The sequence below is a fragment of the Callithrix jacchus genome, chromosome 3 (assembly GCF_049354715.1).
Source record: "Callithrix jacchus isolate 240 chromosome 3, calJac240_pri, whole genome shotgun sequence".
Lineage (NCBI taxonomy): Eukaryota > Metazoa > Chordata > Mammalia > Primates > Cebidae > Callithrix > Callithrix jacchus.
The window spans coordinates 44,955,284-44,977,925 of NC_133504.1; the positions used below are offsets into that span (position 1 = coordinate 44,955,284).

A 22,642-nucleotide genomic window follows, 5' to 3' on the forward strand; every position below is an offset into this window, starting at 1 on the left:
GAATTTAACGTGTTCTACCACCCATTACTTACAACTCAGGAGTGTCTTCTTTTAATTACGTAATAAACCAAAGGATGTATAGAAGCGGAGCTTCTTTCTTAATTCATTCTTGTTGGCTCCAAGGGAGTAGTCAGATTTTTAGCACAGAAAAAGCCTGGGGAAGAGCAAAACATCTCCTGAGATTAGATAGAAGAAAGAAACCATAGACAGCTTCCAGTTTATAGGCCAGGCATAAAAGCAGCAATGTGCTGGCCTCATCGTCTCCATATGGCCTGTCATCTCTACAAGGACATTGAACAGGGTGTTCTAGTTTCTGGCACTGGAAAGGAAAAAAGAATTATAGATTTCTTTGCTGCAAAGCAATCTTCTATAGAAAGCAATTATTCCCTCCGTATCGGTATTTTATCAGAATCAAGACTTTAATGGTAAAATAAAAGGAAATGAATCCTGTTCTCCCAATTGCTCGGCATGCATGTATTCCCAGTCTTTCTTTTTTTCCCTAATGACACCTAACTGGATTTTAAAATGTAGTTTTTCTAAGAAGGAACTTCATGTTTTCAGAATGCTTTCTCAAAAATAGGAGCTCTTCTAGTTGCAACATAAAAGATGCTATTAATTTTTGTTATATATACATCATCTTATATGGATTTTGCTGTTGTTACTGCTATGGTTTCTTTCTCTTTTTTTAAGAGAATATATACTGACCTAGCCATCTTCCCTCTCTACCCATGTGGCATAAAGTTTAAAGACAGCAGGCTGAGTTCCATAGCCATAGAATACACAGAAACTCACAGCCAAGACGGGGACCAAGCTCACAACTGTGCTAAGAAATACTAAGATAACCATCTGCTTCTGGCTCTGTTAGACTACAAGGGGCATTCTGTTTATTAGCCTGCTAAATGCTTTTAAAACATTGCCTTTGTTTCCACAGGACAAAAGTAGTTAATCAAATACTACATTAGTTACTGCAGTTTTAACTGGAAAGATGTATACAAATAGATTTCGAGACATATTGCCAGGATAGTAGAAACTGTCTCTTTTCCATTTTACTTGTGATTTTAATGTTTCAATTAAAATTATTTATTTTGTTTAAAAAAAATGGAAACTTAGAACCACCTGTATTATTCCCTCATGTTGTACCCACATTACTAAAGAAGCTTTATATCCTAGGACATTGGGTTCTCATATGATTTATCCCATCGTGAACTAGTGAAAGGGAATGATTACAATTAAGCACAACTTAGATTTGAGAGAAAAATGATCTGTATTCAGAAATCAATATGTTTTTATTCATAATTCTGAGTCAAATACAGAGGTGATCCAGTTCCTTCCAACTCTGACATTCAAAGACCCACTAAAGAGCAAGATGTTATTTTAGACACATCTAACTATTGCCATTTGTAAGTAACGACTCGAAATTCTGCTCTGCTTTACATATCTTTTTAAAAACTTGTTCTAAATCTATATGTACTGTGTATCAATTATATGGATAAAATAAGAGCTGAGAGGCTCTCCCTAAGAAAAATGTTGTTTTTGTTAGAAACTCTGCCCAGCTACCTTCTGAGTTCCCTGAAAATGAAAATCTCTGTGTCTCCCAGATGACAGCCACCTTGTTTGTGCAACCAAAATAGCTTTCTCAGCTATAGAGCTGTCTGTCAGTAATAGTTCTGAAAGATATCAGGTTTGGCAGGCAGCAGGAAGTCTAGAAATGGTCCCACAGAAGGCGATTTGGTGGGAGCACAACTAGCTAAGAAGCAAGGCAGGGGAAGCACTCAGAAAACAGTGCTTCTAGACACCAGACCAACCACAAGGAAAACGATAGGCATTTCGGGAAATGACTAATAGTCTTGAGAGAGAGGAGAGCCAAAGTGGTGGTTATTGACAAGTCCCTATTTCCACCATTAGTTCAGTGGATTTTTGAAAGGACAATGATTAGGTAGAGATAAGATGCAGCAAACTGGCCGTTTTTCATTTGTGAAAGGAATCAAAAACACTACATGCATAGGATTTATATCTCCCTCTAGTGGTGGGGTGGGGCCTTTGATAGCCTATTACTGCATAAAAGTGCTTCATAAACAAAGATAAACTTCCATTATAGTGAGGTTTACCCATAAGATTAGGATTTTCATTAGGTGTGTTGCTCTCGCTTATGGTGGTTTTCAAAACATTTCCAGCCTTCCATGTGATGGAGTGAATTGCCTCCTAAGGATGCTGATTACCAGTGATAAGGTAGCAAGGGTCTCCTTCTCTTTTTAGCTAGAGATACAAGATTCTCTTCTCCTCTGTTGTTCTAACAAAAATGAAGCCATTTTGTGCTCAGAGGCAACTCCCCTGACCCTTAATCTTGGCCAGAAAAACCTAAGGAGCTAAAAAATAGAGAGCAAGCTTACCTAGAGTAAAGGTGGAAAACATGGAAACTCAGAGGGAAGACTCTAGTAAAGGATCTAGAGAATCATCTGCACCTTAAATAAAGGGTAATAATTAGAGATAAATTTTGGAACAAGTCTCCACCACTCCCTTCCCATCCCTGTCATTTTTGTCATTTTTATCCTTGGTCAAATGACCAATATTTCTGGTGTAGCAATTTAGATCAGTGATAGTGGATGAAAAAGTAGAAAGAAAAGATAGAAAAAGTAAATGATGACAATTTTAAAGAGAGTAAAGTTTCCTTCTTCCATGTGGAGGAATTAAATTGTACAATATCATAATTGTACGAGAGTATTAAAGGAAAAGATCAAAGGTTACAGCCATCTAATCAATGGATTATTGATCAGTAACTGAAAACCTATCAGTGTGAAGTATACAAAGTATGCAGCTTTTCCCCTTGCCCTGCTCTATACTCAGAATTAGGTATCACTAATGTCTACTTCTCCTCTCGAATGTCTCCAAGGCAACCAAACTCATATGTTTTCTTTGCAAACCTATTTCTTTTCTGGTTTCCTTAGCTCAGTGAATAACTTCATCAGCCAGTCGTGCAAGCCAGAAATCCAGGAGTTACTTGATCCTCCTAGCCAACCACCATCATATCCAATTCATCACATTCCTTCAGTTTTACTTCCTAAATATATCTCAAATAGATCCATTTCTCTTTGCCTCTGCCACCACCCTAATTAATCATCTCTCCCCTAAACAATGACTACTACAAATGGCATCCACTCCATCCTCTTTCAAATGCATTCTCCACACTGCATTACCTTATTCAACAAATATTTTTGAGGAACCTACTTTGTACTGTAGTTAATAAGACAGACAAGGAATTTGTGGAAATAGAAGGTAAACATCGGATAGTCAAATGCACTATAAGAACAAAGTAGGGTTATGAAACAGAGAGTGGCTAAATAACTATTCTAGACTGTGTTCAAATACAAGAAATTGGTGGTAGTTTTATCAAGGTTTACAAGTTTTGACGCAGGAAAATGAAGGAAGTCCACTGGGACGATGGTATCTGCTTCAGTACATAAGGAGTATACTTCTGATACTGGCCAATAATAAGAAGGAGAATAGGTTAAAATGTACATGAACATTCAATCTAGGTCTGTTTGTCTCCAAATACCTCTACTTAAACATAGCACTTACCGCCTATGTGGAAGCATCTTATTTTTGTTAACTTCTGTATGTCTCTTTTTCTTAGAATGTAAGCTCCATGAACGTACGGGCCGTAATTGTCTTGGTCTCTGCAGCAACTACAGTGCCTAAGAACCGGGTCTGACATTACTGTAGGCATGCAAATACGTATTTGTTGCATTAATGCACAAATTGCTGTGTAAAGCGGGGAGAGAAGACAGAGAAAATAACGGAATAGGCTTGGGGGCTCAGGAAGTCTTTGCTGAAATGTCAAGGTCATTTACTTCCCCTCTCAAGGTTAACTGGGTTATAGAATCCCGGCCACGCTTCTCAGCACCAAGCACCAAGCGCTCACACTCAAACTCATACACACGCTCGGAGCCACAAACCTCTCCAACTCCCCGCTAGGAGGAGTCACACCTCCCCACCCAGAAACCCTCCCACCCTCTCCTCTATGTCTCCTTTCCTCCCCTCTCCTCTGTATTCCGGCAGCCTTCGAGTCACAATGGTTGCCGGGAGTAGTAGTCTTCCGGTCTCAGCCCGTAGCGTTTTTAAACACGTTTCTAGAACTACGCTTCCCAGGGATCCTCGCTGCAGACTGTGGCTGAGTCACTTGACCAAGACCCTGGAGTTACAATGGCGGCGCCCATGCTGCGCTGGGGCTGCCGTGGAAGACGTTGGGCTTTAGCCTGCGTTGACGGCGGTTCTTGCCACCGAAGAGGGGCTCCGACTGGGTCCACATCCAACAGGATTAGGGGACAGAGCTCAGTGGCTCAGCAGCCCCTCCACACGGCCCAGAAGCCAAGGAAAGGGTATTCTGTTTCATACTATTTCTGTTCACCTAACTGTAAGGTGGAACTGCAGGACTGGGGAAATGATGCTAATTACAGCCCAGCTACTAGACGTTTTGGCTGACGGGAGGGCGTTGAGTTATAACCTGGCGCCCCGAACCCTAAATAAAAGCACAAAATAGGCCCTCTATCAGCTCTGCCCCCATATATAAACACTGTTTCAAATAGACATAGTTGGAGAATTCGCGTGTGCAAAATAGCAAATATTTTCTTGAAGGCAGCACAGAGTGGATTCGGTCGTATTACTAATAGCACTAGCAGTGGGGACGGTGACACTAGTAGCGGTATCATATTTAGCTGATTTTATTTAGCGCTGGTTTGGGCCGGCAGTGTTCTAAAGGTAGAAAAGGGGCCTTTACCTACTAGCTTTGGGTAGAGTTGGCTTAATGTCATTAGTCAGAAAACACTAGCCATCTCTGCAGGCGTATTATGTTGAATGTGTGTGTCTAGACCTAGGAGGACGCAGCCAAAATAAGAGATACTCCCTTCTGGTTATATAGAGAGTTTTGCTTATTTGGCCAGATATCCCCTGAACAGCTGTTTATACTTCATTATATAAGGATTAAATAGTTTCTCTTTAAATACAGAAACATAAGGCAAGTTCTAATATTTTGTTTATTCTTTGAGATTGGTTGGCAGTATTTTTGCTTTCAGTTGGAGGAACAGAGGGAAATTGCCCAGAAGTATTCAGTTTGTATTCTTTTCGTGAATTAGATTGTTTCCCTATGAATGGAAAGTACATTTTTTTCTCTCATGTAATGGAACTGCAAAAATACTTTGATGCTTTACTGCATGCAGAATTTCTAATGAGTTCTCGCTTTAATTCCCCTCCCTTACTGGCTGTTTCCAAACTTTGGAAAGAAAGAATTATACTTGCAGTACTTCAGATGTAGAACTTTATGTGTTGAAATGATTGAAACAAAACAAAACAATGCAAAATCTGTGTATGTATTTACATATATATGTGTGTATATATAAAAAATTTAAAAAATTGCTTGGGAGAAGAGCAGGATAGGAACATACATGGATTTCCTAGGGAATAAACACATTTATAAGGACCTGGAGAGATCTGTGTACAGATACAACAGAGAAGGAACGGCCAGACAAGAGAGATTATTATAGCATTTAACAACTTCTTAGATATGATAGCAATCAAACATGAACAAAGTAACCTGAAATTAGGTCTCAGGAATCAAAAGTGATTTGGAGGACCAAAAATATGCCATATTAGATGGTTTAATATGGTGGGGTTCTTGCAAATTTTTTTCAAGAGTATTATTTAGTGGTGATGTGGTTACATCTGTGCCTCTCTGGTTATTATACTTGCAAGCCATTATTATGAAATGAATTCAAAACATGGTTGAGAATTTCTTTTTTAAATAGGAGATGTGGACCTATTTATCCTTATTTCCTAGTAGTAGAGTCTTCCCATTTATTTAAATTCTAAATAATGTGGGAAAGATCAGCTTTCTTCATTTACCGAATGATTACTCGATAAGGTACAGTTAACTTGTTAAATGCTGCTTTTCACTGAAGTCAGCCAAACAGTTGTCACCTGATGGGTATCACCTGATACCCATTTCTAAATTGTTTTAAGATGCCAACTTGTTCCTTTCTCTATTGCCTTCATGTGTATGTAGTCAGCCTCCTGATGCCATGTTTTAAATGAATTTTTGTTTGCCAATGTCAATGTAGGTGCTTATTATGAATTGTTTTTTATTTAGTCACTGCTAAAACATGACACATTTTAAATATGAGGATATAACATTATAATAAGTTTAAAAGACATGTAGGAAATTAACATTTGTGGTTTAGACTTACAGAAATTCATTCATGGTGACAAGTATACTTACATCTTAACCATTATCTCTTTCTTCTTAGTGAACACAAATGGGCTGCTGTGGTAGGGTTGGAAATTCATGCCCAGATTTCCTCCAACTCTAAACTATTCTCTGGATCTCAAGTTCGCTTTTCAGCACCTCCAAATTCCTTGGTTTCTTTTTTTGATGCATCTCTACCTGGAACTTTGCCGGTAAGGTTTTTATTTAATCTTGTTTTCATTAGAAAAATATTTATTTTATATTGAACATGGAAAATTATTTTCTTGTTTTAATAACAACACAGCTCTTTGGAAATACTTGTATAGGGAATTTTGGGTAAAGTGGGATGTACTAAATGTTTTCTAAAGCCCCATCTCTGTGATTCTGTTTCTAAATCTGAACATATTCGTACATGTATTCATCACTTCACAAACAATTTAGCATGCCTGCTAACACCAGACATTGTGCTATGAGCTGAGTCATAAAGATGAGCGAATATCCTTGCTTTTAAGGAGTTCAAAAACTAGTAGGGGAGATATGTCTTATAAACAAATAGAGGACAGTGTGATTCCTTCTTTGAAGGTAATAGGCAGAGGATGATTTTGTAACCCAGAGGAGGGACAACTAATTCAGTAAAAGGAAGGACTATTGTGAGAAATTGAGATAGGGGTCCATTTGGTTAAGGAATGGTTACTGAAGAGGTGGTCGTCTGAGCTATTTGAGAAGCCACATAGAATTTAAGCAGATAAATGAAGGAGGAGGAGGAATCTACTCAAAGGAAGCAGCATATATCACATTATCTTACAGTATAAGGCTAATAATTATTGTGGTTATTAAAAATTAAGAAACACTCAATAATGTAGAAAATAGCCATAATATGCAGTGAGTTAACTATTGTACTCATTTAACCACTCATTTTCACTTGATCCTGTGGAAGGAGTGGACCCAGTATACCCATCAGCAAGACTTTTTGCATATATTTTTAGATAATTGGTTGAATTTTTAAGAAAAGTATGGAAGGAACAATGTAGATGCTTTAGCTAATGAATAGCCTATGGTCTATCCACGACCTAAAATATCAACTGTGTTTGGATTTCCTGTTATCTTTGGAGTAAAGGTGTATCCATGGTTTTGATGAAGGTGAGGAGGGGCAGACATTGTTATGGGTGAATTCCATACTCTCAAACATTAAAATCTGAGTGGAAGCTGGTTGAACTGAGCACTGGCAGGCTTGCAGAGGCAGAGGTGTACTTTTCTCGGTCACTGCCCACAGTGGAAGATTCTGGGCAGTGCCTCCAGTTTGCCTGCTGCACTCAGCTTTGGTTGGATTGGGGCAGCATCTTTGTCTGGGAGCTTTTCTCTTACTCAGATTTTCTGTCATGGAGGACTCCCATCCCTGCAGACCATATCAAGGGTCACCTTTGATTTGCTGCTGGGTTCCTCTGGGAGAAGGTAAATTTGTTTGAGAAGAGTGAATTTTTCAGTTATAAATATATGAGATCTTTATTGGGCAGAGATTCAGATACAGTACAAATAAAATAATATTTATTTAGACATGTAAAATGGAAGGCAAGTTGTCATAACACCTCTACGTTTTCCCTTCCAGATTCAAAATATTTTTTTCCCATGCAGTAATTATCAAGAGACTAGGCATAAACTGTGAGTTCCTCCTAGGTTTTTACAGCTGTGAATGTGATGGCTATCAGGGTATACTTATTATAGTTCACTTTAGAAACAGATCCATTTGCAGATAAGCATGTTTTCTGTAAATAGAGTCTCCAGTTGTATCTAAATTTGGTCAAATATTAGAAAAATTCAAAATAATTAAAATGCCAGTATTTTGGTTGCTTTGTAAAACTTGTCATGCACCAGAAAAGAAGGTGCTTGTTCCGTGATAAGCATGTCAGTAACATAGTGAAGGTGTTTGGGACATTTGAGTGTTGAGAGCTTGGTTTACATTAAATAATTGCAGACAAAGTCTAGAAGTATAGTTTTGCATGAGCTAGGATTTGTTTTCCTCTTCAGAGCCTACATCACTTATGGTTTAAGTAGCCTAAATGGGTTATTCTGTAGACAGAACAGATTACCTCTTTTTCAGAAATGTTTCTGTCTTTAAGGAACCTAATTTAGTATGTGAGCAACATTACAAAGCATTGTCACTCAAAACATTTCAAAATCTTGTGATTCACCTCTGGTAGATTTAGATTTAATATATACTAAAACCTTTAGACAATTCTTTTCTAAGTCCTATGGAGATGTACAAAGATGCTCTGATAGCCAGACTCTGCTTATAACTCTATTTATAGCAAACCAATAAATTGAGAGTATGTTTGTACTCCTGAGGATTTTAGTGGAACATTATGTTATTGTTTTGATCAGGTAAACCAAAAGTGTAAGTGTGATTCATGATGATGCTTGAAATTCTTTCTGACGGGGGCTTATACTGCTCCCTTCTCTCCTGCTTCTTCCCCACCCTCTGCTTGGCTGATTGTGCCTTCTAACACTGCTGTCTTCAGCCACTCGGCCCTGAAATGGTTTCCCATGCTTTATTCCTCGGCTCTCAGTTCTTTGGTTCCCTGTGTTACCGTAAGTAATCTTTTTACCCTCAAATAAAGCTCCGCTCTCTCTTCTAGGCAAGACATTTTTATCTATTGTGTCCTACTGTATGTGTCCATCTGAATGATTAATAAACATCTTAAATTCGGCAGTTATTATGTTGAGCCTGTTAACTTTTCTCCCCAAGATTTCACTGCCTCCTGAAGGAAGAGTAACCCAATGAGAGGAAAATATATATAAGAAGAAGCAAAAATCAGTGGGAAAGGATGATTAATTCAACTGATAATTTTGGAATTGGTTAGCTATTTGGAGAAAAAATATTGTTCATTTAATACATTAAAATTAATGCATATATAAGTTAAATGTCAAATTAAATCCAAAAAAATATAGGAGAATGTTTTTTTGTCCTTGGGTTGGGGAGAAACTTTGTAAGCATAAAAGCAAGGAAAAAAAACTCAGGCAAAATGATGGCACTTTGACTAATTTATTTACCCAACATATATTCATTGACCTAGTAATTATTTTAGGAATCTGTCCTTGGAAAATAAACATGTAGGCAAAGACTTATATGAAGAGATGTCTATAGCAGATCTGTTTTTAATGGTAGAAAATTGGAAGTAACCACAATTTCTTAGTGATGGGGAAATTATTGAGTAAATTATGATACATCAGTACAGTGGTGAATCATACATTATGAAGCCACTGATATGTTTATAATAGACTTTTAGTGGCATAGGAAAATGCTGAAGATAAAAATTCTAGAGAGATGAATGGAATTTTCATGTAGATTACTTAATCTTTGCATCTGTTTCTTATAAAATGAGGATAACTGACTCATTGGATTTGTGTGAGAATTAAATGAATCAGTGCCTTTTTTAATTTTTATTTATTTTTTATTTTTTTATTTTTTGAGACAGCGTTTTGCTCTTGTTACCCAGGCTGGAGTGCAATGGCGCGATCTTGGCTCACCGCAATCTCTGCCTCCTGGGTTCAGGCAATTCTCCTGCCTCAGCCTCCCGAGCAGCTGGGATTACAGGCACGCACCACCGTGCCCAGCTAATTTTTTTTTTGTAATTTTAGTAGAGACGGGGTTTCACCATGTTGACCAAGATGGTCTCGATCTGTTGACCTCGTGATCCACCCGCCTTGGCCTCCCAAAGTGCTGGGATTACAGGCTTGAGCCACCGCGCCCGGCCGAATCAGTGCCTTTAAAACACTTAAAATAGTAATTGCATGTGATAAGTGCTCTTACTAATCAGCAGGTAATTAATTAACAGGTAATAAGAGGTAATTAATCATAAGGTTCTTAATAATAGGTAAAGTAAATCTTACCTACTAGTATACCCATAGTGGTTGGTGGCTTTCATCTTTACAAAGGCTCTCCTGAGTTACTAAGCATAGTTATGTTGCCAGTGAGAGCAAAAGTAAATGCTACACATAACAATTGGTCACTTAACCTTGATTTCATTAGTTAAGTGATCTGCCAGCGAAAACTAACGTAGTATTCTCATCACCTCAGAGATGTATAGAGAATTAAGTAAGTAATAAAAACCAGTAAAAACTAGTATATTGGATAAAATTATTTCTGAATTAGAAATAATTACTTTGATTGCAAAAAAGAAGGCTTATGAGATTTTTTCCCATCTGTAATTACTTAGAGTGTTTTTTGGTCCAAAAAATAGGGACCAGTTATTTGTTAGATATGCTAATAAGAGGATAGAAAATGACAGTCAAAAGAATTTAGGTTATAGTCTAAAGTCTTTTTCTGTAGACCGGATTTGCTGTACATTTAATTTCATTTGCCCTGCTGGCCCATTAAAGAGATGTCCATGAAAGCAGAAGCCCCAAGTAATTAGAAGAGTGGTAGTGCTTTAAAATGTCACAAGATTAATCCATATTTATTGAGTGCCTTCAAAGTGCATGGTATTGTCTCTTGATTTAGTAAAAAATTAAGATTGTTACTTAAAACAATTGTGGTAACATACAGTCTTTCTGTAGATATTTCATTCTTCCTGTGTGTCGGTGTCTTCATTCACTAAGCTGGTATATATTGGATGCCTGTGGTATGCTAGCCCTTGTGCTAGATCTAGTGACACAGCTTTGAACTTGGTAGAAGATAGACACGGGTCTTGCCCACATGGAGCTTGAACAAACAAGCAGGCAATTGCAGTACCTTTTATTAAACATGGTAGTGGTGGAAATACAAGGTACTTGAGGAGCACCCAGGAAGCGTATTCAATACATTATAAGGAATTTGTGAAACTGGCCTAGTAAAATGTGAATAGGATGTACCAAGACCAGAAGAAAAACAGAATGTGGCTTGCTCCAGAAATAAACATTTTCCATCTATTGTAGCATAGAGCTTGAATATGGACATTGAAAGAGGTGAGGTGAGAGAAGAAAGCATAGCCTGTGCCATTTAAGCCCCGATAGAGTGTGGATCCCATTTGCAAAGAGGTAAGAAGATATAAGGAGAGTGCAGGGCCAGAAACTCCAAGGAAGAGAGTGTTTTGAGAAGAAGAGAGTATAAGAATGTTGGATGCTACTGAGAGGTCTAGTAAAGTGAGGACTAGGAAGTACCCATTGGATTTATTAAGAAGGGTATCCTTTGCAAGAACAGTTTTAGTGGGGTGATGGAAATAGAAGGTAGGTGGCGGTAGATTGAGAAATGTCATGGCATAGAGGAAGAAGTGAGAGTGTGAACAACTGTTTCAAAAAGTTTTGCTATGAAGGACAACAATGCAGCAGGTGAAAGGAGACATGGAATCAAGGGAAAACATTTATTGGTCATATCTTTCTTAATATTGGAGAGACTTGACAATGTTTAAATGAGTTATACAGTCTGATAATGTACACTTAAAATGTGTTTAAGATGATAGATCTCACGTTAAGTGTTCTTACTGCAATAAAACACATTTTCAAAAAAAAATGCTGATGAGAAGGAGCCAATGAAGAAGGGGCAGTTAAAGACAGGAGAGGCTTTTGATTAATACAGCAAACTGAACACATGCATTTTAATCCATCCTCTCTGTAACGCAAAGAAGCCCCACTGAAACGTTAGTGAAACAATGCAAATATGATCAGCCTACAAAAGAACGGAAGAAGAGATGAGTGTGTGAGAGAGATGGTAGGTGGAGGAGGGCCTCAGTTTGCAGAGAAGGATGAACTGTGACCTAAGCGCCTGCAAGAAGGAACACTAGTGAGATGGAGATGATGTGTCCTACACAACCTTAGAAACACTCAGGATGTGGGGGCGTCGAGTATTGTGGAAAGCTGACTGAGGTGAAAACAAAGGGGCTGAGTCAGAGTCTGAGTACAGAGCAATGAGATCTGGGCTTCTCTCCTAGATCCTGGGCAGCTGCCCCATCCCCAGAGGAATTTATATTCTTTGGAGAAATTCAGCTCCTAACAGGCTTTCCCTGAGGACACTAGTTAGAGCGGAAGGCACTGGTAACCTGTGAGATACCATCTGTAGTGAACCAGGACCTGCCCAGTCCTTTTCCTTGTCCCAGTGTGGGAACCCAAGTGGCCTGGTATGTCCATCTCTCCTCTTCCTTTCCTCCCCAGACAAGAATCTGCAGGAGCTACTTTGAAGTTTATGTGACTCTAGTGGGAAGAACATAAGATATTGACTATGGTGGGAGATCTCTCAATTAAAAAAAAAAAAATCTGCCTGGCCACCTGATTGCCTTAGAGTGAAGGCCACCAGTCAACAAGCCTTGGGCATTTACATGGGACTTTTAATTGGCATTTTAGTGTCTTATTTTAAAATATAGATTGAGAGCTAAAAATCACCAGACACTTGAATAAATTCTCCAACATGATAGACAAAGCCTGAAATAAAAACGAAAGCTAAAGGAAATTGGAGGCTATAAATAATGCACAGGGTCTAAGAGTACTTAAAACATTAAAAGCTTTTATAAATGCCCTCAGAGAGATAAGGGAAGGTAGCTGCATCTTTGAAACAAGAACACAATACCACTTTTAAAAAACGAACAAACAAGATGAAAATGAGCTCTTCGAAATTAAAATTATGGTGCCTCTCCTTCCCCCAGGAAAGTTAGAAGATTATGTCAAGAAAATTCCAGAGAACAAAACCAGTGTGCAGTGCATAGGACAATAGAAGAAAAAAAATAAGCAAATTAGAGAATCAGTCCAGGAAGTTCAGCATCTGATTAATAAGAGACTCATGAAAAAACAGAAAACAGACTCGAGGAAACTCTCAAACAAAACACATGGATTAATTTCCCAGAGAAGGACATGTATCTCTAAATGGAAAGGGCCTGCCAACTACCCAGCATGAGGAATAAAAATAGTCTCACATGCAGACATGTCAAGAAATTTATTTGGGATAAAGTTAATATTCTAAAGATTACAGAGAAGAAAAAAATAATCAGGTCCATATGCAAAGAATTGGGAGTCAGACATCAGACTTCTCAACAGCAGCACTTACACCTGGAAGGGAATGGAGCTGTGCCTTAAACATTCCTGGGGAAAAACATTATAATTCTAACTTAAGATTCTGAACCCAATAGTATCAATCAGGTGTGGCAGTAGAAGAATGATATTTTCAGCCAGACTCAAAAATTTGCCTTTCCTTATCCCAGGAACCTGCTGGAATAATAGAGAAGTTTCAGATTGCCAACTCTACCATGAGACCTGTTGGAAGAGGAAGAAGGTGACTCCAAAATAAAGAATTCTAGGGAAAAATGGGAGTAGGGAATTAGCAGGTATCTGATTTGTATGGGAAAAAAAGGTTTCCATATAATCTGGAATCTTTAGGGGAATGAGCAATAGGTACATTAAAAAATGAAGCACATGAAAAAAATGAAAGATTTAACAAGTCTAGTAAAAAAGAAAGGAAATGTAATCATAGTATTTTATTAGTTCAGGAGAGAAATATTTAAATAATAATAAAAGCACCAGCTACTGATTTAATAAAGACTGTGATATAACTTGGATATTGGGGAAGAAAAGAACGAAATTTTTACCTACCATAATTGGAAGTCATGTTCTAAACTGATCAAGCAAGAGAAAAGTATAACCTAAGTTCCTAACCTAAGTATAGGCTTTAGGAACAGTTTTGGCCACTGATTAGAGGACTCTTTCTCCCTTTCAGGCCTTAAGCCAGTAGATTGGTTTTATTTTGTTGTGGGTTTTTTTTTCTTTGGCGGTAAGTTGGGAGATGGGATTGTTACTGGGTTTTGTTTTGTTTTCTAATTAGGTGATGGGTAAACAATTTGGAGCTCCCAAGAAACAGGTTAGTAGTCAAAAGGGTTTTTAAAAACAAGATTTATTTGTATTTTATATACAAGATAACACTAGGTAATAATCAGACATTACCTGTACTGGTTTCTCAGCCTTCTGCTGGTGAAGTTTTTGTTTGTTTGTTTTTTGTTCTCAAAGTCCAAATAATGAAGCCCCTGCTACCACCCCTGTTCTCGCAACTCTTATCCTTACCCTGATTTTAAGAGAAATAGACTCATCCACATTCTAGATCCATTTATACTCAAGCTCATGCATGTGATGATGGGTCTTTCTGCTTCCCTGGGGGAGACATGACCTATCATCCTTTTTCTACATAACTTAATGGACTTGTATGTTACCCAACTTATGGTAGGGCTTTTAGGGAATGGGCATATTTTATTTTTAGATAGAAATATAATTTAGCAGCTGGGCACAGTGGCTCATGCCTATAATCCTAGCACTTTGGAAGGCTGAGTGGGGTAGATGGCTTGAGCCCAGGAGTTGGAGACCAGCCTGGGCAACATATTGAAGCCCTGTCTCTACAAAAAAATACAAAAATTAGCAGGGCATGGTGGTGCATACCTGTAGACTACTACTTGGGGGTTGAGGTAGGAGGATCACTTGAGCCTGGGAAGTTGTGCCATGGCACTCCAGCCTGGGTGACAGAGTGAGACCCTGTCTGAAAAATAAAAAAAAAAAGAAAAGAAAAAAATCTAAATGTAGCAAGCTTCGGTAAATTCTTATGATAGGGGTCCAAAGTGGCTCCTGCCGGAGGTCATGGCGCTCGCGAAGGCGAGGTCATCATTTCAAGGCTAACCTGAGCAACCTCATAAGCTCAAACTGATTGGCAAAAAAAAAAAAAAATTCTTATGATAAAGTAAGATATAAAAATATTGCAAAATATTTTATATTTTTATTCTCTCACCTTGTAACATATCAGTTACAAGGAATGGAATGGGCTAGATCTTGCGAGGCTACATTGTTAAAACAAGTACACTGTATCATTGTGACAGTTTATAAAGTCTGTCTTTTTCCCAGATTAAGGAAGGATTGTCACATAGCAAATGGCCAGGAGCCTTGGCCAGCAGGTGATGGATTTTCTAAAGGTCCTCTGGCACAGCATATTATATAAAAATAGAAAGATAAACACCAGACAAGACAGCTCAAAGATCCAAAGGTGGTTGCTTCCAGGGAACAGGACGGGACCTAGGAAGAGGTGGGGCAGATCAGTTATTTGATGATCTTTTTTTTGAGACGGAGTTTCGCTCTTGTTACCCAGGCTGGAGTGCAATGGCGCAATCTCGGTTCACCGCAACCTCCGCCTGCTGGCTTCAGGCAATTCTCCTGCCTCAGACTCCTGAGTAGCTGGGATTACAGGCACGCGCCACCATGCCCGGCTAATTTTTTGTATTTTTAGTAGAGACGGGGTTTCACCATGTTAAGCGGGATGGTCTCGATCTCTTGACCTCGTGATCCACCCGCCTTGGCCTCCCAAAGTGCTGGGATTACAGGCTTGAGCCACCGCGCCCGGCCTCGTGATCAGTTTTTTAAAAATACATGTCTGTGATGTTTTGTTTAAAAAACTTAAGTTAGGTTTAAAGGAATAAAGATATAAGGGGGAGAGAATTGTTGATAGAATAAGGTTCCTGAGAAATCAGGCAGTGTCTCCAGAGCCATGGAGAAAGCCCTCTCCCACTGTAACCAGAGGGGAAGGTGTGTCCCTCCGCCCTTGGGTGCAAAGAAGTTTTGAGGTATGGTTGTGAAAGGTTGAGGAAGCACCTCTTTGATTTTTTTTCGTTTTCAAGCAAATACTGCTTCTTACATCTCACTCTGCTTTTGGGACCCATTTCCTACCTGTGTTGGTGGCTCCTGCATTCTGGGTCTGTGGGTGATGAAATCCCTTAGTCTGCGTGTGTCTCCAGCTGTTTGTTTCCCCTCACTCTGGAATGATAGTATAGAATTCCAACTTGACATGTATTTCCTCTTGGCACTTGAACACATTTTTCCATTGTCCTTAGGCATCCATGATTGCTGATGAGAAGTTGTATCCTTTGTGGGTAATCTGTTTTGTCTCTCTGATAGCTCTAGCCAGGATGTGTCAAGGTGTGAATTTTTTTTTTATTCTGCTCAGTGTTATTTTTAACTTAAGGACTGTATCCTGGACTATGGAGGTATCTCTATGGAATGAATTCCTGGTGGCCTCTGCCAGGGCCCATTGGGCTTTATTGAATGAACCAGTTTCTATGTTAATTTCTTAGCCCCCTAACTGCTACCACATAGCTTAGATAGTGCCAGTGTCAAGCCCCACATGTCCAAGCCAGTTACAGGGTTAAGGGCTCAGATTTCTCAAGACTCTTTTTCACCCGTGGCCTGAGGTGGCTGGCCTCCTCCATAACAACCCCTCCAGTTGGCAAAAGATTTTCTAACTGGACTAGAATTTTTTGGCTCACAGCTTTATGCAGGAAGCCATCCCAGCTCCCTACCACATGGGCTCATGGCCTTGATTTCTGCCCCTAAGGTGCTTTAAATGACTGACATCTGATGTCTCATCAGCCCAGTTAATAATAATGGTAGTAAAATCAACTACTATGTACTGAGTGCTTACCATGTGGCAGGCACTGTTCTAGGTGCTTTATATGTATTCACTTATTTTAATCTCATAACAAGCCTACCAGGCAGTTGCTGAATCATAGAAGAAAGTGAGTAGAAAATGTGCTGTCCTGTCTTTCGTGGTTATACCTGATGTCACATGGCTTTAAACTCCCATTACTCCTGTGGCCCCAGGGGATTTTCTTGCTTGCTTTGAGCTTGGCCCTGGATGTGTACACACCTGTGTATTTGTAAATTTATATGTCTATATAAATGTATGTGTATATAAATAGAGTACTTCATCTCCCGTCTCCATCTCCCGGTTCCTCAGCATGTCTGCATTATACCTGCTGTCTTGACCAACCCCCTCCCTGTTCTGATTAGTGACCCTTCTTCTGAATGGTTTTTAGGAACTTTTTATTTTCTTATTTTCCCTTAGTTTTAGAATTTTATGGCAGCCTATCATAAATCTTTAGGATGAAAAGGTCAGCCAGCCCATTTCACTGCTTAGAGGCAGGATTACAGCTACCCTAAGGACAGCATTCTTTGTTTTTATTAGCAGGGATTCAGCTTCACTTATTATTTCGACCTAGTAAAATCTTTTTAGAGCGGTACAGAATCTTCCTTAATTTATTAAGTAATTATTCACCTATAGAACTGTAGACAGGATCATAGGTTGTTTGCTGAAAGTTAGTTATTGTTATTTCTTATTTATTGATGTCATTCCAGTTTCTCTACTTGTAATACTTTGTGTATGGATGTGAAATGGGAAGAAAAATAAGAAAGAAAATATATTTGTTTGGTAAAATGTCATGGGATTTACAAGTCTGTTTGTTTCATAATTGACCAAATAATATTTCCAGTAATGGTGAGATTTAAGTAAAGAATCAAGTTTGTTTCAAATTTATGCATATGCAAACCCATGTGTACACACACACACACACACACAGTCTCACATACTCACACTCACTTTTTGTGATCAGAAATGCTTTCCCTCTCCTGGTGTCAGTTCTCACGCCGGAGAAAGGGGAGAGAATGCTGTTGCCTCTGCCGTAGCTAGCTGGTAGGAACGCTCGGTGTGGCACAGTAGATAACTCCTGATAATCAGGCTGCACTACAATTCGATTAATAAGAAATGAAGAACTCTGCTTTGTTTTACTTGTCTGAAAGCTCTTATCTGTATGTAACACAGAACTCCCTAGCAACTGTGAATGCCTCTTGTTTCCAGAACTGGGGAAAAGACCATAAAAGCTGTTTGTCACACATGTATGCAAGAACATTCTCCCCTTTTCTTAGGATCAGCCTGTCTAAAAAGGCATTCAGGACTCTCCATATCAAAGGTGTTTAGAATTGGCCCTGGAAGCTATGGAGTGAAAACAGGAATGTTGTTTACCACATTTTACAGAACTTTCTTTTATTCACAAGAGTGCATACTATTATTAGCAAGAATAAGGGGAATGAAGAGGGGAAGAAATATGATGTGAATAAATATGATGTGTTGCCTGCCCTCTGGGAACAAACAATGTGAATGCTGTGCTTTCTGCTAGAGATTCCTTCTGGAACATATTTATGCAAATTGCAACAGAAGGGGTCTTGCCTCCCTGAAGAAATGGTGATGTGATGCTTTTCTAAAGTACTTTGGAATTAATTTATTTTTTAGATTCTTTATGACAGATTTATTTCAAGCTAGGTAAATCTGCAGTATTCTGACTCTCTGAACATAGAAGCTATTGGTGATAACTTTTGTTTTGAAGGACCTAGTAGGTTTGGAAACACTTGCCTAGTCTAGGAAGCATCAGGTTTTCTGAAATGCTTTTCTGACCCTTACTTCTAAACATAATTATGAAAGTTGTTTTTAACTGAAAATATGGAAATGAAACAGAAACCGAAGATAGCATCATTAGGGAAAAGTCTTTAAATGTGTATGTTTATAATCAGATCTATATTTATCTCTTTGTCCATTCACACTTAGATGATGTATAGTTATTTAACTAAGAAGGCAAAATATCATTTTTTATGAAATTTTTTTCCATTTCAATGATTTGCTTTAAAGTAATCTGAAAGATTTATAATTGCATTGTATTCTCAGACTTTCTTCTTGCCAGTCGCTCTCCAAATCACTTCTACAGTTACATAGTCCATGCTTTTGAGAGTGAGGTGTTGCAGTGAGGTGTTTTGTAGAGTGACCCTTGTCACCCTAAAAGAGGTATGTGTTTGGGAACTCATACCCACAGATGTGGAAGGTTCCTTTGCAGCTCTCACTCTGCTTATGATCTAAACCTGCCGTATAACTTTAACTGGATGCCTCTCATGAACATGACTCATAACTGTGATGGACTTTCCCGTTCAACAGGCAACATAATCTCGCATCCCTCCTCGTGGGAAGCATTTGACTCCTTCCCTGCCATAGATCTTTTTCTGACTTTCAGTGGATTCTTGAAAGCCTCTCTCCACAGCCGTTTTCACTTCCCCACCTCTCTACCTAAGTTTTGCATGCAGTATTCCCCACCTGAAACCTAACCATATTAATAATAATGCTTTTACTTTCTTTACTTTTTTTTTTTTAGAGACCGGATCTCACCATGTTGCTCAGGCTGGTCTCCCAACTCCTTGGCTCAAGCAGTCCTCCTGCCTCAGCCTTCCAAAGGGCTGGGATTACAGGCATGAACCACCATGCCCAGCCTTTACTTTTCATTAATATATATTTATTTCCTACAGTTGACTGAACATTTTGTATATTTTATATATGTTGTTTATAGGGATTTCTGTGTTTGATTATAAGGTTCTAAAGAGCAGTTCATGGATCTCTCTTGCGCTACTTCACAGTACCTTGTCTAGAACATGTGTATACCACCCCTAATAAATATTTCCCTGTGTACTTGCATATACTTACATATACACATGAAGCATCCTTATGAAAGGATTTTCCTGTCTAGAATCCTTTAGCTATTGTTTAAACTTCTTTGTGAGATTCTTTTGCCCTGGCTGAACATAAGATAATCTTTTCATGGTTACTCAAGCTTATCAGCAACATCAGTTATCATTCATTGTTATAATGGTGCCTTCAAGGCCTACTGAGGTGTGTAGAGCTATCTTATCCTACAGTGAATGGCTAAAGATAGCCATTGTTTTTAGTTTTCATCTTACAGTGTTTCTCACTGCTTTTATAGTTATATGCTCCTCACCAGGTTTTTGAAGCTGCCATCAGTATATTTGGCTCTAGGTATCCCTTCTTGCTGATTTCTACTTCTTAATTTCTGATTAGTTCAGAAAGTCAGATTATCACATTAGTAAATGTAAATAAGAAGAAGGATCTGAGTAAAGACCTTTCCTACAAAATAAAGTACATGGATGATATGAAAGCTATTTAGCATCTCGAAGCTATCACCATGTGAGACTTGAATAGGAAGAGGTCCTGAAAATCATTCAGTTCAGTTCTTTTAATTTACAGATGAGAGAACTGCTGTTGGGACTTGCCTGTGGTCACACAATTACATAACATTCCACTCAGATTAGAAACAAATCTTGCTTCCAGTTCAATGATAGCTCCCAATCTGTTCCACTATAGTTGGGGTTGCTGGAAATTACATTTGCGTAGGTGGCTATTATTTTGCAGATATGTATTTATGAGTATACATCCAAAACATTAATCTTATTAACAGATGTATATGTAATACGTTTATAGATGTATGTCCACATGCTTATACACATGCAGAGGCATTGACTACACAGCACTGATGCTGATTGTATGCACCACGTATTATGGTGCCCTCTAGGTGTCAGGTCTAAACCTAGGGAGAGAGCAAAGACAAGAGTGCTGAGTCAGAAGAAGAAATGGATAAAGGAAATCTCACCTAATTAGCCTCCAGTTCAGGGCCCTGTGCATCAGATTTCTCCAGACTCACCGTGATGAAAGCAGGCCTGTCTATGGGCAGCTCTCAGCTGTACATATCACTATGAAAATAGTGGTCATGGGAAAATCCTTTTAGAATCTTTCCTTTCATTCTGGCCAATCTTGTCTACACTGACTTCTAATTCACTAATTTTCTTTATAATATTCGCTCTTTTACATATCCTTGAATTTTTTAGTTCACTAGATGTTTCAATTATAGAAATTCTGTTTTTCTCTTTTAAATCTCTCTAGCCTTTTGAAAATATCTTGTTCCTTTTTCATGTATTCAGTTATTTCTTTCATAATTTTATAGCTGCTTTATAGTCTGTGTTCAGTAATTCCATTACCTGAAGTTCTTGGGTGATCTTATTATGCTTTTTGTTTGACTGCTGATTCTGGCTGGTGGTAGATGATTTTCTGGTATATTTTGTAATTTTTTACTATGAAGCCATATTTGACAGGGCTTTATTAGTGGGATCTTGTTGAGAGTGCATCTCTTTAAAGCACTTTTGCATTGGCTTTTACCTAATGCTCCAGGTCTAAGCCAGGGCCATTTTCCATATTTACTTCTTAGCTTGGGAGCTGCTGGACCACAGAGTTAGTACATTTGACCCCAGGCCTGTCTGAGAGCAGACTATCAATTTTTAGGGCAGACTCTTGTACCCCTGCCACCCACCAAAAATCTGGGCTGAAACTTTATAGAAGGGAGGGGACGAAGCAAAGGCTGTGAATATGGGTGATTCAGAGACTCAGAATGGGTCAGGGAAGGTACCTTTAACCTCTCTCTGGCCCCCTTTCCCTGTCCCATTAAGAGATCCCTTCCTTCCACTTGTAATTCTTCTATGTTGTTGTGTATATATTGCAGTTCACACTAGGGCCAAGATTGGTGCACATCCCAGTATCTCTTATCAGTCCTCTCATCACAGATATGGATCAGGTGACTGAGCTCTTTCTAAATTACCCCTAGATGTGCAAGGATGCACTCTCTCACCTGTTGCCTTTAAAGATGATCATTTTCCAAAAGCAAAAAGCTTCATCCTTAATAAAATGATTCCCTTAACCTTTGTGTAGAAATGATAATGCCATCTCATTTCCTCTTAAAGAACAACAAAAAGCAATATAATAGAGTTGACAGGAGCAGCTGGCTCTAGTTGAAGAAATCAATGAGGAAATAGAGAGTTCACTTTCTTCTCAACCCCAGCCTTGGTGAACCTGAGAGGCCCTGTCTGGCCTCCCCCTGGGCGAGTCTCCTGGGTCTGCGGAGTGTCTCCCTGACTCAGCGGTGTTTCTCAGGAACTTGGTGCTCCTTTCCTAGAAATGGAATGTCACCAGGCAGCTTGCTCATCTCCCCACAGATTCGTTTCTGAGCAAAAAACTGCCAGTATTTTGGGGGAAGCGCTTTTCTTCCATTTCCACATCCTTTATTGGTTTGTTTTCCCTCAAAAATATGCATGTGGATGAGATTGAGCAAAATAATAAGCCCTTATTAGAGAAGACAGTGTTATACTTAGAATTCTTAACTGTTCAAAATGCATTTTTTCATGCAACAAAATATCTGGCAACGCAATAGTACTCCCTTATCTGTACTTTCATTTTCTGTAGTTTCAGTTACCCTCAGTCCAGGAGAATAAGATATTTTGAGAGAGACCACACTCACATAACTTTTATTACAGTATTTTGTTCTTTTTTTATTATTGTTGTTAATCTCTTACTATGCCTAATTTATAAATTAAACTTTATCATACATACCTATGGATAGGAAAAAACATACTATATGTAGGACTTGGTACCATCCGAGGTTTCAGGCATCCACGGGGGGTCTTGGAACCCATCCCTCATGGATAAGAGAGCACTACTGTACTGGAAAGAGAGGTAGGAATGTGCAGAAAATAAAGTATGAACACGTTACCGAAGATGCCTGGGAGTACAAAAGCTTAGGAGAGTCTTTTGGTGATATAAATATGTAGTAGTCAAAAAAAAAAAAAACCCAGTGTTCTGTGACACTATTTTTGTCTCTGCCATTCGAGTAGCTCATACAAGCTTTGTTCTGGTGATTTATACTAGAAGCCTATAATAAAAATGCAGCCTGAAATCATGCAGCTGGGTACCATTCATTTTTCTTC

At 38.7% G+C, this 22,642-nt stretch overlaps 1 protein-coding gene and 2 long non-coding RNA genes across 15 annotated transcripts in view; 2 read left to right on the forward strand and 1 right to left on the reverse strand.

Annotated features, from left to right (window-relative positions):
- LOC103791807 (uncharacterized) overlaps positions 1 to 4,066 on the reverse strand; it is a 159,974-nt gene extending 155,908 nt beyond the window's left edge. For 6 of the 7 annotated variants that reach the window (XR_008480372.2, XR_008480371.2, XR_008480370.2 and 3 more), the window contains exons 1-2: positions 3,577 to 4,066; positions 33 to 154 (exon numbers count right to left, since the gene is read on the reverse strand). This is a non-coding gene — a long non-coding RNA (uncharacterized LOC103791807). The remainder of the gene's footprint in view (positions 1 to 32; positions 155 to 3,576) is intronic. The other variant, XR_013532859.1, reaches the window with a different exon arrangement.
- A 109-nt stretch (positions 4,067 to 4,175) lies between these two features.
- Positions 4,176 to 22,642, forward strand: part of GATB (glutamyl-tRNA amidotransferase subunit B) — a 97,786-nt gene continuing 79,319 nt past the window's right edge. For 3 of the 7 annotated variants that reach the window (XM_035294449.3, XM_002806644.6, XM_078366397.1), the window contains exons 1-2: positions 4,176 to 4,376; positions 6,297 to 6,447. In XM_035294449.3, the coding sequence (XP_035150340.2) occupies positions 4,201 to 4,376; positions 6,297 to 6,447 (327 nt within the window). In that variant the 5' untranslated portion in view covers positions 4,176 to 4,200. Of the gene's footprint in view, positions 4,377 to 6,295; positions 6,448 to 8,751; positions 8,822 to 11,146; positions 11,249 to 13,398; positions 13,470 to 14,015; positions 14,052 to 22,642 lie in introns of those variants that run through there. The other 4 variants (XM_078366399.1, XM_078366401.1, XM_078366400.1 and 1 more) reach the window with 3 other exon arrangements.
- LOC144581731 (uncharacterized) lies at positions 16,712 to 22,618 on the forward strand. Its single transcript, XR_013532862.1, has 2 exons — positions 16,712 to 18,833; positions 19,195 to 22,618. It is a non-coding gene; the product is annotated as an uncharacterized LOC144581731 (long non-coding RNA).